Source organism: Ursus arctos, unplaced genomic scaffold, assembly GCF_023065955.2.
Source record: "Ursus arctos isolate Adak ecotype North America unplaced genomic scaffold, UrsArc2.0 scaffold_18, whole genome shotgun sequence".
NCBI lineage: Eukaryota > Metazoa > Chordata > Mammalia > Carnivora > Ursidae > Ursus > Ursus arctos.
In genome coordinates, this window is record NW_026622852.1 from 30608610 (window position 1) to 30622773 (window position 14164).

At 35.2% G+C, this 14164-nt stretch overlaps 1 protein-coding gene across 3 annotated transcripts in view; it reads left to right on the forward strand.

Moving 5' to 3' along the window:
- INVS (inversin) overlaps positions 1-14164 on the forward strand; it is a 148473-nt gene that overhangs the window by 12850 nt on the left and 121459 nt on the right. For 2 of the 3 annotated variants that reach the window (XM_026506130.4, XM_057313622.1), the window contains exon 3: positions 5422-5588. In XM_026506130.4, the coding sequence (XP_026361915.2) occupies positions 5422-5588 (167 nt within the window). Of the gene's footprint in view, positions 1-5421; positions 5589-7026; positions 7136-14164 lie in introns of those variants that run through there. The other variant, XM_057313623.1, reaches the window with a different exon arrangement.

The following is a 14164-nucleotide window of genomic DNA, read 5'->3' on the forward strand; positions in this document are numbered from 1 at the left end:
TGTCTGTGATGAAAGTAGCAAATTTTTTTCACTTAAAGAGCATGGCAGGAGGTATCTTTTGTTGTTTATAAGTAAACTTAAATTGAAGTATAATACAGTAAATACAGTAAACCAATCCTTGGTAGTGTACAGTTATTTAATTTTAACAAATATATAGTGATGTAATCACCACTATCAAGATATAGGCAAGTTCCACCACACCCCAGAATTTCCCTGTGTCCCTTGATAATCAGTCCCTTCCCACATTCCAGCCCCTGGTAACCACTGGTCTGTTTTCTCTCCCTGTAGTTTTACCTTTTCCAGAATGTGCTATAAATGAATACCATATGTATCCCAAACAGAGTTCTTTCACTTAGCATAAATGCATTTGAGATGTTTCCTTGTTAAGTAGATCAGTAGTTGGTTCCTTTTTATTACTGAGCAGTATTCCACTACAGTTCTTTTGTCATTCTCCACTAGGACAATGGAGATATTTCCGGTTTTTAGCAATCATGAATGAGGCTACCATAAACATCCAAATACAAGTTTTATGTGAATATAAGTTTTTATGCTTTTGTTTCTTCTGAGTAAACACCTAAGAAAGACATTATTACGCCATTTAGAATGTCTATATTTTACTTAATAAGAAACACAGTTTTCTGTAGTGGCTGTGCCATTTTGAATTACTACCAGTGATGTCTGAGAGTTCTAGTTGTTCTATATCCTCACCAGCATTTGCTATTGTCAGGTTTGTTTTCAGTTTTCGTATTGTTTTAGCCATTCCAATAGATACGTAATGGAATCATATTACGGTTTGAGTTTGCATTTCCCTCTGTATTAATGATGTTGGGCATCTCTATATATGCTTACTCGGTGAAATGTTTATTCAAAAATTTTGCCCATCTTTTAATTTTATTATCTGTCTTTTTATTACTCATTTGTAAGAATTCTTTTTTGGGGGTGTTGAGTTTTATAAGTTCTTTGTATGTTTTAGATACTAATCCTTTATCAGATATATCATTTGCAAATATCTTCTCCCATTCTGTGGGTTGCCTTTTAGTTTTGTAGATTTATTCTAAATAAAAGACCTTATCAGATACGTGTTTTGCAAATACTTTCTCCCAATTCGTGGCTTGTCTTTTTATTTTCTTAACAGTTCTTTCAAACAGAATTTTTAATATGGGTGCAATCCAATTTATCGATTTTTAAAATGGATTGTTCTTTGGTATCACGTCTAAGAAATCTTTGTCTAACCCAAGGTCACAGAGTTTGTCACTTCAGTTTGCTTCTGAAAGTTTTATAAAGTTATAGAGGTGTTATGTTTAAGATTATGACTGATTTTGAGATCATTTTTGTATATGGTGAAAAGTATAGGTTGAGAGTTTCTGATTTGTTCATTTTTTGGTTTTGGTTATGAATTCCAGTTTTTTCAGTTCCATTTGTTTAAGAATATCCATTGGTTTGCCTTTGCACCTTTGTCAAAAATTAGTTGATCATATACTTTTGTAGGTCTATTTTAATACTCTCAATTCTATCCTATTCATCTATGTGTCTCTTTCTCTCTTTTTATTTTTCTGGTATTTAACTTAAATTTGAATTTATGTTCATAAAATCATTTATAATATTTCCATCTTTTCCATTTAATGACTTCAGGCTCCGTAGTGTTGTCGCTGCTTTCATTTCTGATATTGGAAGTTTCTGTCTGCTCTGTTTTTAACGATCACTCTGATCAGAGATTTATCAATTTCATTGATATTTTCTAAGAACCAACTTTTAGCTTCATTGATTTTTCTCTAGTGTTTTTCTAATTTTAATTTCATTGATCTCTGCTCTTATCTTTATTATGTACTTCCTCTGCTTGTTTTGAATTACATTTGGTCGTCTTTTTTTAGTGTCCTAAGGTAGAAGTATAGATCATTGATTTGAAGTTATTGTTCTTCTGTAATACAAATGCTCAATGCTGTATATTTCCTTCCAGGGTCCCTCCTGTGTAGAGTAGGAACCTTACAACACTACTATTATTTTCATTCATTTGATTATGTTTTTTTAATTTCCCTTGAGATTTTTTCTGTAACTCATGGATTATCTATGTGGTGTTTAATTCCTACATATTCAGTGATTTCCCATTATCTTTCTGTTATTGATTTCTAGTTTAATTACATTATTGTCAGAGAATACACTTTGTATAACTTCATTCTTTAAATCTGTTAATGTTTGTTTTATGACCAGTATATGGTCTATTTTGGAAAATGGTCCCATCGGTGTTTTAAAAGATTATATATCTGGCTGTTGTTGAGTGACATGATCAATAAATATCAGTTATATTCTGCTGCTTTATAGTGGTATTCCATTCTTTTCTATCCTTGCTGCTTTTCATTTTAGCAGTTCAAGCAATTATTGAGAGAGGGGTATTGAAGTTACCAATTATAATTGTAAATTTTTCAAATATTTCTTTCATCCAGTTCTGTCAGTTTTTGCCACATGTATTTTTAAGCTCCGTGATTTAGTACATACACATTTAGGATATGTATTCTTGATGAATTGATCCCTTTATCATTATATAATGTTTCTGTTTGTCCGTGGTAATTGTCTTTGCTCTGAAGTCTATTTTATAAGATATTAATATCTGATATTAATCAGCTTTCCTTTAATTAGTGTTTAAATAGCATATCTGTGCTCATTCTTTTACTTTTAGCCTACTTATTATATTTTAGGGTGAGTTTCTCATAAATAGCATATAGTTGGATCTTCTTTCTTTTATCCATCTCTTTTTTATAGGTGTGTTTTTTATCATTTACCTTTAATGTAATTATTAATGTTAAGATTTAAGATTTCCAGTTTATTGTATGTTTACTGTTCCCTCTGTTTTTCATTCCCTTTTTTGGGGGGGGGGGTCTTTCCTGTCTTCCTCTGAATTTCTTGAATGTTTTTAGTATTCCATTTTAAATTATATGTGGTGGGGCTATTTGTAACACCTTTATTGAGAATCACCTTACATCCATACCATACAATTCACCAATTTAAAGTACAGTTCAGTGGGTTTCATATATTCACAGAGTTGTAGAAACATCACCACAATTAATTTTAGAACAGTTACCCCCCTGAAGAAACCCTATCCCCTTTAGCTATGACCCCCCTTTTTTTTTTAAGATTTTATTTATTTATTTGACAGAGAGAGACAGCCAGCGAGAGAGAGAACACAAGCAGGGGGAGTGGGAGAGGAAGAAGCAGGCTCCCAGTGGAGGAGCCTGATGTGGGGCTCGATCCCAGGACTCCGAGATCACGCCCTGAGTGGAAGGTAGACGCTTAACGACTGCACCACCCAGGAGCCCCTAGCTACGACCCTTTTAATACCTCCCCACCTCCCCAGCCCTAGGCAAGCACTGGGTATAGAGTTCTTGGTTGACAGTTCATCCCCACCCTTACCCCCAACACTTCAAAAATGTGTCCTTGCCTTCTGGACTCCATAGTTTCTCATGAGAAATACACTGTTATTTGAGTTGTTTTTCCCCTATAATGTGTTGTTTCTTTCTGGCTGCTGTCACGATTTTTTTTTCTTTAGTTCTCAGGAATTCGACTAGATTGACATAGCATGGATTTCTAGGAGTTTATTCTGTTTGGGTTTTGCACAGCTTTTTAAATCTGTAGGTCTGTGTCTTTCACCAAATTTGCACCATTTCCAGCCATTATTTCTTCAAATATGTTTTTAGCCCTTCATTCTTTTTCCTCCCTTTCAGGAACTTTGATTACGTGAATGGTAGATACTTTGTTGTTGTCCCACAGAGCCCTGAGATTCTGTGGATTCTTTTTGTTTCTATGTTTTCTATCAGATGTTCAGATTAAGTAATGTTTATTGGTCTGTCATCAAGTTCAGTGATTCTTTCCTCTGTCATCTCCATTCAATGAGGTTTTTATTTTAGTTATTTTATTTGCTTACTTATTAATTATTTATTATTCTGAAATTTTCACTTGGTTCATCTTTACTTTCTTTCTTTGCTCCGACTTTGTATTTCTCCATTTATTTCAAGAGTGTTCATAATTGCTTTTGGGAACATTTTTATTATAGCTCCTTTAAAATCCTTGTCAGATAATTCTTATATCTGTATCATCACAGTATTGGTGTCTGTTGATTGTCTTTTTTTATTTGTTTAAGTTAATGTTTTTCTGGCTCTTGGTTTGTCTAATAATTGTGGATTGTATCTTGGACATTTCATGTATTATGTTATGAGACTCTGGATCCTATTTAAATGTTCTATTTAATAGACTGACAATCTGTTTAGGTTTAGAATGAACTTTCTGTTCCAGTTTTCTGGACCATGGTTCTAATGTCGAGTGAGTTTTCACAGTTCTTGCAGGGCTCTTCTCGTCTGCCCTACTTAGCTGCTACCCAAGCTAATTTAGAACCTAGGCAATATTCCACCCATAGTTCAATTCTCAAAACTTTTGCTACTTTGATTCTGGTTAGTTTCACACATGGGCTGTTCAGAGTTATTTATGATTTCATGCACCAATTTAAAGAACTACTTTCTCCAGCCTCCTCCTCTCCATAATCCTCCCTGCTCTCTAGTTGGGAAGGGTTAAGATGATACTTCGTTGCTATCCTTTGCTAATTCAGGACATGACGGTTTATAGGACTCCTCTCCATAGTCTCTGCTGCACCCAGTGGGGAGGAAAAGAGGTGTGGTTTCTTTCATTGTATGTGCTTTGAGTAGAGCCAAGTATAAGTGCTCCAAGGGCTACCCTCTTCCCAATCTTTTGACTGGAGGGAACAGGCTTCCTGGGGGAATTTTGTATCTGCTCTTTGGTGTTTCTGGTTGTGGGCTACTTAAACACCCAGACTGTATTTAGGAGGCCAAAAAAAAAAAAAAAAAAAAAAGACAGACAGGGAACTCACCATCAGGTTATTCTGAGTCCCATAGTCTCTAGACAGTTTGCCTTCTTTTCTCCACCTTTCATGTATTTTGCCTGGGGTTTTTAGTTGTAATTAGCACGAGAATCAGGGTAGTATGCACTTACTTCATATTGTCAAAAATGGGAAGCCAATCATGATTCAGTTTTGTATCTCTCATGAAAACATACCACAATGCTTAGCGTTTAGTCTACACAAAAGGAAGGAGTGACTGAGGAAAATAAGTAGCTCCATATCTCACAATATTAATTCAGCATAACATATAGTAGTTAAGAATATGGCCTCTGGAATCAATTATCAGTTAGAATTTTAGCTCCACCTACTTTCAGTGTAATATAAGCAGGTTACTTAACTTCTCTGAGTCTCAGTTCCCTGTAATATGGGGATGGTAATATCTATCTCATAGGGTAAGTAAAAGTGGCATATATTTCATGCTTTTAGCACAGAACTTGATAATAAAGTTAGTAAATGTAGCTCCTAGTTGTATTAATAATAACAATAGCAGTTATCAAATATCACTATCTGTTTCATAGGAAACTCTGCCCTTAAAGACAAAGAAGATCAATTTGGGAGGACACCACTTATGTATTGTGTGTTGGCTGACAGACTGGATTGTGCAGATGCTCTCCTGAAGGCAGGAGCAGATGTTAATAAAACTGACCACAGCCAGCGAACAGCCCTCCATCTTGCAGCTCAAAAGGTGAGAAGTAAAATTACTTTGAAGTGTAAACCTTTGTGAGGTATTTATAAGTTGATTAATGGAACTATGCAATTGACAGATGATAAAGAAATCACAAGCATGGGACTCTTCGTTTCATATGCTTTCTCTAAAAACAGTCTAAACTGCAGAGAATAAAGCATAGATCATGATCAGTGGTTCCATTCATTTATCCAAGTTCCTTGAGCAATGGAATTCATTACATGATCTAAGGTTAAGTCAAGGAAAAGGAATCAAAATGGTATGTATAATATGATTAAACTATATTACAAATCAGTTTATGCATAGGGGAAAAGCAAAGGCCAGAAAGAAAAACACTAAGATATATATTTTTGAAGATTTTATTCATTTATTTGAGAGGGAGAGAGAGAAGGCACAAAGGGAGAGTGAGAGGAAGAAGCAGACTCCCCACTGAGTGGAGAGCCCACCGTGGGGCTGGATCCCAGGACCCTGAGATCATGACCCAAGACAAAGCCAAGGTGCTTAACTGAGCCACTCAGGTGCCCCAACACTAGGGTATTAATAGTGGTTGGGTTTTAATTGGTAATATGTATGAATTTTGGTACTTTCTCCTGTTTAAAAATTTTCCCCTGACAAGTATTAATTACTTTACAACAAAAACTTGCAGTCTCTCTTAAAGTATGGACATTAAGAAGCATAAAAGAAATTTATTTTCTAAATGTATTTCAACTTTTTAAAAATCTAAAACTGTATTGCCAGTAAAAAGGATTTCAGGATTTTTAAAGGCATTGTTAAGAGCTGAGATTTTTAAGATAAATGTATCAAAAAATTAAAATGAGAAGCTTCTAAATTTATTGAAAGACTTCTTTATCTGAAAATGATTTTTCCCTCCATTAAATTATGGTGTATAAAATATATTTCCAGTGCCTGATATTTTCCTTTTTATTATTTTAGACATATATTTTTGGAATAAAAAGCAATAAAAATTAGTTAGATCCAACAGAAACTATTAGAGTTATTTCCCATTAAAAAATGTGAAACAGATATAGCTGATTAATTGAGGGGTTAGAAAAATACCTTTTTCATTAGTTGAATGCATAAAAAGAGACTGACATTAAGATATACTACTGAATATGCTAGTTACATGCTGTGATCAGTTAGGTCTGTCAGGTTATTCCCAAAGTTATTGCTCTTGAATTTGCTTTTCATTATAGTAATTTTTAAAAAATCTCCCTCATTTTCAATTTCGGTTTTAACTACTGCGTAGGTATTTATAACCTTTCACCTAGGCCTGTCAGCTGTTAAAATTATTCACTCAGGAAGTGTAACTCCATTTAACTTGTTATCATCAAAAAGTAAACATTTCAGATTGGCAATAGTCCCAGTATTATGAATTTGATACACTTTAGATTTTTCATTGTGGTTCATTTGGTTTTAAAACCCAACTTCAAAAATGTAGGTTGGAGGAACCTAACTTCACATCAAGTGGGTCATGTGAAAAAACTGGGGATTTGAGTTGATGAGCCTCTGGGACGTCATCTCTGGAGAGGTATAATGTGACCAGAAAGGTGAGAGAAGGGGTTACTTATAAGTCTCTCCACAGATGCAATGCATTGTTTTCTTTTGCTTTTTTTTTCTCCTTTATTTTTTTAAATTGTGATTTTCTACAGTATCAAAGAATAAATAGAACTATGATTTACATGTCACAATTTACATAGCTGATTTCATAAATAACATGTTTCATGGTCTTTTGACTATCTGATAATTACGCATTTCCCCCTTTGTCTGTGTTGTGGTTTGTTTTTGCATATTTGCCAAAAGAGGTAATGTATCCTTAGGCTATACTAGCACTAGTAAAATTTCCAGAACAAGGGTAATAATAAATCTTTAGTACTCTACTCTGTCCAGATCAAAATTGGGTATTGTGTTTGATTTTGTGCTTTATGTAAAAAAGCACCATTATTATAAAAATCAGATAGTATAGATCCAGCAGGAATAAGACTGTGAAGAGTCTAGAAATAACTCTCAGAGAATAGTTGGAGCTGTGTCCCCGGTCTGTAGCACACCCTACCTCTGAGCAGACACAAATACAAATTCTCTTTAGAGAAAGCATCTTCACCCTAAACTTACAGGATTCCCCCATATTATATAGACCAAACAAGATCTCACAGTGGAAACATCCCCAAATATTTGAGGAAGCAATCTACCATGAATCAGTCAGCAGAAATGCAGAAACCTTTGATATTGGCATCATTAGAAACACAATGTAAAATAACGATTGAGTGGTTAAAGATAAAAAGGAGAGAGGAGCCTGGGTGGCTCAGTCAGTTGAGCGTCGGACTCTTAATTTGGCTCAGGTCATGATCTCCGGGTTGTGGGATCGAGCCCAGCATCAGATTCCACATTGGGCATGGAGTCCACTTGGGCTTCTCTCTTTCCCTCTGTTCCTCCCCTAACCCCGGCACTTGCCTGTGGTCGCTTGCTGGCTCGAAGGGAAGGGAAGGGAAGGGAAGGGAAGGGAGAAAGAAAGGAAAAGAAAAAAGAAAAATGAGCAATCAACAAAAGACTTTCATGACTAGGCATCAATTCTAGCCATGACCACTTGTTTTAGAATAACCCACCCACCAAAAACATTTATAAAGACTGAACACCCACCATAAACATTTATAAAGACTGAACAAAGTACATATACGTTGTTTGAAGGCATTGAGAATAATCAGCATAAGCGGGATCTAAGAAATTACAATCATTCAGAGAAGAGAAGCTCGGGAAATGAGCACCACATTTATCTGGCTGTATCCTTTAAGGCATCTTCAAACTGGAATGCATAAGAATACAACCCCAGCAGGAAGCAATAGTCTTAGTAGGCTGAGAAACTGCAGGTAGAGTCTGGCGTTAGCAGGGGCTGGAACGTGGAAGGGCAAAATCCTGGAGAGAAGGGAACTGCAGAGAAGGAACCCAAAAATCTGGGTACAAATTCCTTGCAAATCCTTAGCAGATTCCTCAGCTCTGCCTGTGCTGGGCGAGGCTCAGAGAAACCCAGCAGTAAACAACAGCTGGGAGCCCAAACAGCTCAGCAGAGATTGTTTTGAAATTGTCCTATAGTTTCCTTCCAATTTAAGTCTTTAATACATAACAAGTTGATTTTTGTGTAGGGGTCCATTCTCATTTTAAATCTTTTGAATAACTAATTTTCCCAGGTCAACCTAGCTCATTAATTTTTAGCCATTTTAGTGTGTGCTCTGTGCCAGTACCAGGCTTTTATACTAGGTACCTCCTGTGGTTTTTTGTTTTGTTTTGTTTTTAATTATGGTTTTTAAATAAAGTGTCCTAATACAAGGGAGCTGCTTGGGAAATTTGAAAATAAAAGTTACACCATCAAAGTACTTTCTGGAGATGAATATGGCAACTAAAGCTCTTTGAGAAGAGGAAGAGAGAGGAGTTACTTAGAAAGCTACTACACTTCAGGCCAATAGAGAGGAGGAGTTCGATCCAAGAGATATATTGTAGAGGTAGAACAGTGCATTCATTAAGTAGTTGCCAAATGTCTACTATGTAGTCATGATTATACACCTAGAGGAAATATTAAAAAATGAATCACATATGTCTGCTCTAAAAAAGTACTCTCCATGCTGATCCCTATTAAATTTCCATTTGTCTTTGTTTAGTGAACCTCTCCGATGTATCACATATCAAATATTCTTTTCAAGTATTGTCTATCCCACTTAATTCTGTTAGCTGTGAACTCAGAAGTGTGCTATTTGTGTAATCATCAATATTCATATGTATGGGCATGAATGCATTCATTCAACATATGTTCATACTGTTACTGTGTAACAGGTGCTGTGCTAGGGCCTTGGAATACAAAGATGAAAGACATGATTCCTGCTCTTAAGTTGCGTACAAAGATCATAGATAAAGATATCAAGTGATAATGAAAGGTGGCCTGTCTCCCTTACACAGCTAAGTGTTATATAAAATATCAACCACCATGCCATGTAAATAGTCATTTATTACTACTGCCCTGAAGATCAGCCATTCCCATATGTTATTTATTATGTTTTTGCTTTTTTATGATAGTGAACTAATTATGTTATCTTTCATTAGGTTTATTAGTAGGAAAAACTCTTGTTCCCATAACATTTTGTTCATGTCTCCATTAGAGGCCCATTACCTTGTATTGTAATTATTGCTTACTTGTCTCTTTCCCACTAGACTGGATCTCCAGGCAGGAACTTTGTTTTATTTATTTTTGAACCTCCTAGAATCTAACATGGTGTCTGACATGTCTTGGTTGAATGAATGAATACACTTTGGGTTACTTATATAGAAAGTCATTATTAATACAAATGCTAGACATTTTGTTTATTAGAAACATTTATCCAGTTTCAAAATACATATATGGGAAAAACTTATTGAACCATGCTGATTGGCTTAGTTATTTTGACACATATTCACTACTCTGGAAACAAATTGCTATTAGTCCAAGCAGCTAAGAAAATGGTACCCACAAGAATAAAATTAATCTCAATATACTGAACATCTGTACCTAATTTGTTTTTCATTTGTTCCCTCAGTTTAACCCAAGAAAGCGATCAGTCATACCTTTTCTGGGTTTCTCACAAAAGTTATCTAATTGTCAGAAATGTTTTCCTCCAGGGAATCTACTATTTCTCCGACTTCCACAGATACATTTATTTGTTAATAAGGATAAAAAAGCCTTAGCAATCTTACTAAATGTTAATAGTTATGCATGTTTAATCTTCCAGGAGGTTATTAATTTGGCTCCAAGAAGATTAAGATTACCCCCACTTTGAAAAATTAGATCACGTTAAACACAAAAACTAAAGAAGCTTCAGACTGTGGTTGTGTTGTGGGGCTTTTTTTTTTTTTAATTCACCACAGAATTCTCAATTAATCTATGAAAACTGAATATTAATTATTTTCAACACTTTCCATGTTAATGACTTATAAAAATTAAAGGTGAAGAGTAGAATACCTCTGAAAGTTTTTGGGAAAACTTTAATACCGGGTGACAATATTAGGATATTGGATTCCCTTATTTTGTGCACACTCATACTTACACACAAAACACCAAACAATCCACCTCCCAGTCCCCTGGAACTCTATATTCCGGTGTGTATATGCACATACACATACATATACATACTTATGTGTAACTCCCTCCCTACCACCATTAATCTATATTCCACCAGACTAATGCTATTTGAAGGCAGAGGCTATGTCTTACTTGATTTATTAGTTCCAGTCTGACTAGTTCCAATCCTAGCACAACTCCTGCCACTTAAAAAAGTCAGTTCATGTTTGCTTAACGAATACATGAATGAAGGAATGAATCAATCAATAAATTCGAACATCAGATAGATTTATTATGAATGGTACAATCTTCAAAACCGTTGAAGTGTAAATTAGTTGTTATATTTATTCCTTTTCATTATCCACCCACCCCCTTATAATTTTGTTAGTAGTATTTTACAAGACTCTGTGAGCTTAATTTCCCATCAAATATCACTCTCATATGCCTCAGCTTCTTCATCTATAAAATGGGATAATACACTTCTCCCTGTCTGCTTTTTAGGAATGAAGTTTCCTCAGATATAAAGCATTTTGCTTGGTAGAGAGATGTGCCCCCTAAGACTGTAGGTTGTCAATATTATTGCTATTCATCATACTGCAATATAGGTGTAAACTTCAAACTACTCTTTAGGAATCAGTAGATGTCACAGACAAAAAGGCCCTTCAGGATAGTCTAGTCCAATTTGTTATTGGATGAAGAAATTGAGCCAATTCTCCTTTCAGTTCTCTTTTCTTAGTAAATTATTCATCATTCTTTTTGCCTTTGCATAAACCTGAATGTTTTTTGTCTTATTTTTTAAATTGATTATTTTTTTACGTTTTTACTTAAATTCCAGGATAGTTAACATACAGTGTAATATTAGTTTCAGGTGTTCAATATAGTGATTCAACACTTACATACAACACTTGGTGCTCATCACAAGTGCTCTCCTTAATCCCCATCACCTATTTCACCCATCCCCCCACCCACCTCCCCTCTGTGACCATCAGTTTATTTTCTATAGTTATTAAGAGCCTGTTTCTTGGTTTGCCTCTCTCTGTCTCTAGCTCCCCTTTTGCTTGTTTTGTTTGTTAAATTCCATATGAGTGAAATCATATAGTATTTGTCTTTCTCTGACTTGTTTCACTTAGCATCCTTCCATGTTGTTGCAAATGGCAAGATTTCATTCTTTTTTAGGGCTGGGTAATATTCGTGTGTGTGTGTGTGTGTGTGTGTGTGTGTGTGTGTGTGTGTGAATATATAGATATATATATACCCCACATCTTCTTTATCCATTCATCAGTCATTGGACATTTGGGCTGTTTCCATAGTTTGGCTATTGTAGATAATGCTGCTATAAACATTGGGGTTCCAACAGACACATGAAAAGATGCTCAACATCACTCATAATTAGGGAAATGCAAATCAAAACTACAATGAAATATCACCTCACACTTGTGAGAATGGCTAAAATCAACAGCACAAGAAATAACAGGTGTAGAGAAAGGGGAACCCTTGTGCACTGTTGGTGGGAATGCAAACTTGTGCAGCCGCTGTGGAAAACAGTATGGACGTTCCTCAAAAAGTTAAAAATAGAGCTACCCTATGATCCAGCAATTGCACTACTAGGTATTTACCCAAAGAACACAAAATATTAATTTAAAGGGATACATGCACCCCGATACTTAAATTATTTTAAACTTATAGATAAGAATAGAGAATATCATAAAAAATACTCAGGTATGTAATACCCAGAAGAGATAAAACTGAATATTTTTTTTATTTTTCTTCCAGATTTTCTTTAATGAAATAAAACAGTATAGATGCACTTAAGTTTTCCATTTATCCTCCCAAATCCCATTCCCCTTTATCTGCCTTCTCAGTCTATCTTAATTTTGGTGGTTTCAATTCCCATGCATATTTTTCTACCTTTACTTTATATGGATATAACTATAAACAATATTATTTCACATTTTTAAAATCTTTATATAAATGGTATTATACTTTGTGTCATTCCCCAACTTGTTTTTTAGCTTAATGTTATGTTTTCGAGATTTCTTGATTTTGAGGTATGTGTTGAAACGTGTAGCTCTGTTCACAAAAGATTATGCACAGATGCTCAAAAGACACATGAAAAGGTTTTCAACCTCATTACTAATTAGATAAATGCAAATTAAAGCCACATTGAGATACTACACAACCATCTGAATGTCTAAAATGAAAAAGTCTGATAATACCAATTGATGGTGAGGATAGGGAACAAATGGAACATTTTTAGTGAGAATACAAATTGATTAATCTACTCTAGAATGAAGTTTGACTCTTAACAAAGCTGAACACACACACACAAACACGCAGAATCACCGCAATTCACACTCCAATCCCAGTAATACCTAAGAGAAATAAGTGCCTCATTCTACCAAAAGGCATGTATAAGAATGTACATGATAGCTTTATTTATAATAGCAAATATTCTTAGTAGCACAAACCACTCAAATGCGTATTAATACGCGAATGGGTAAATAAGCTATGATGTATTCCTACAATGATTTACTACACAATAAAAAATAATGAACTACTGATACATTGCACCACATGAATAAATTTCATAGACATCATGTTGAGTGAAAGAAATCAGCTATTTAAAAAAAAAAGAAGTCAGGTATTTATACAAATTTTAAGAACAGGCAAAGTTATATGGTGATTCAAATCAGATTCTTGGTTACCCAATATAGATATTAACTAAAAAGGGGCATAAAGGAAGATTTCAGGGGTGCTGGAAATGATCTATAGCTTGATCTGAATGTTGATTACATAAAAAGTTATCAGTCCGTATACTTAAGATTTCTCTACTTTATTTTTTTTATTTTTTATTTTTTTTAAAGATTTTATTTATTTATTCGACAGAGATAGAGACAGCCAGCGAGAGAGGGAACACAAGCAGGGGGAGTGGGAGAGGAAGAAGCAGGCTCATAGCAGAGGAGCCTGATGTGGGGCTCGATCCCATAACACCGGGATCACGCCCTGAGCCGAAGGCAGACGCTTAACGACTGTGCCACCCAGGCGCCCCTCTCTACTTTATTATATAAAGAAATATATTATGCCTCAATTTAGAAATTATTTTTAAAAAATGATAAAATTCCAGGACTTGATGAGTAGTATTTGTAGGTAGGATGAGGAAGAATAGAATCAAGAATAGTTCCTCACAGGGCGCCTGGGTAGCGCAGTCGTTAAGCGTCTGCCTTCAGCTCAGGGCGTGATCCCGGCGTTATGGGATCGAGTCCCACATCAGGCTCCTCCGCTGGGAGCCTGCTTCTTCCTCTCCCACTCCCCTGCTGTGTTCCCTCTCTCGCTGGCTGTCTCTCTGTCACATAAATAAATAAAATCTTTAAAAAAAAAAAAAAAAGAATAGTTCCTCACATAGGTTTTGAAGCACTTTGGCCACATTTCCCCAGTGTTAGCTTCAGGAACTCTAGGAAAGCCCTGTAAACTTGAGCATGCATCAAAATCACCTGGAGGT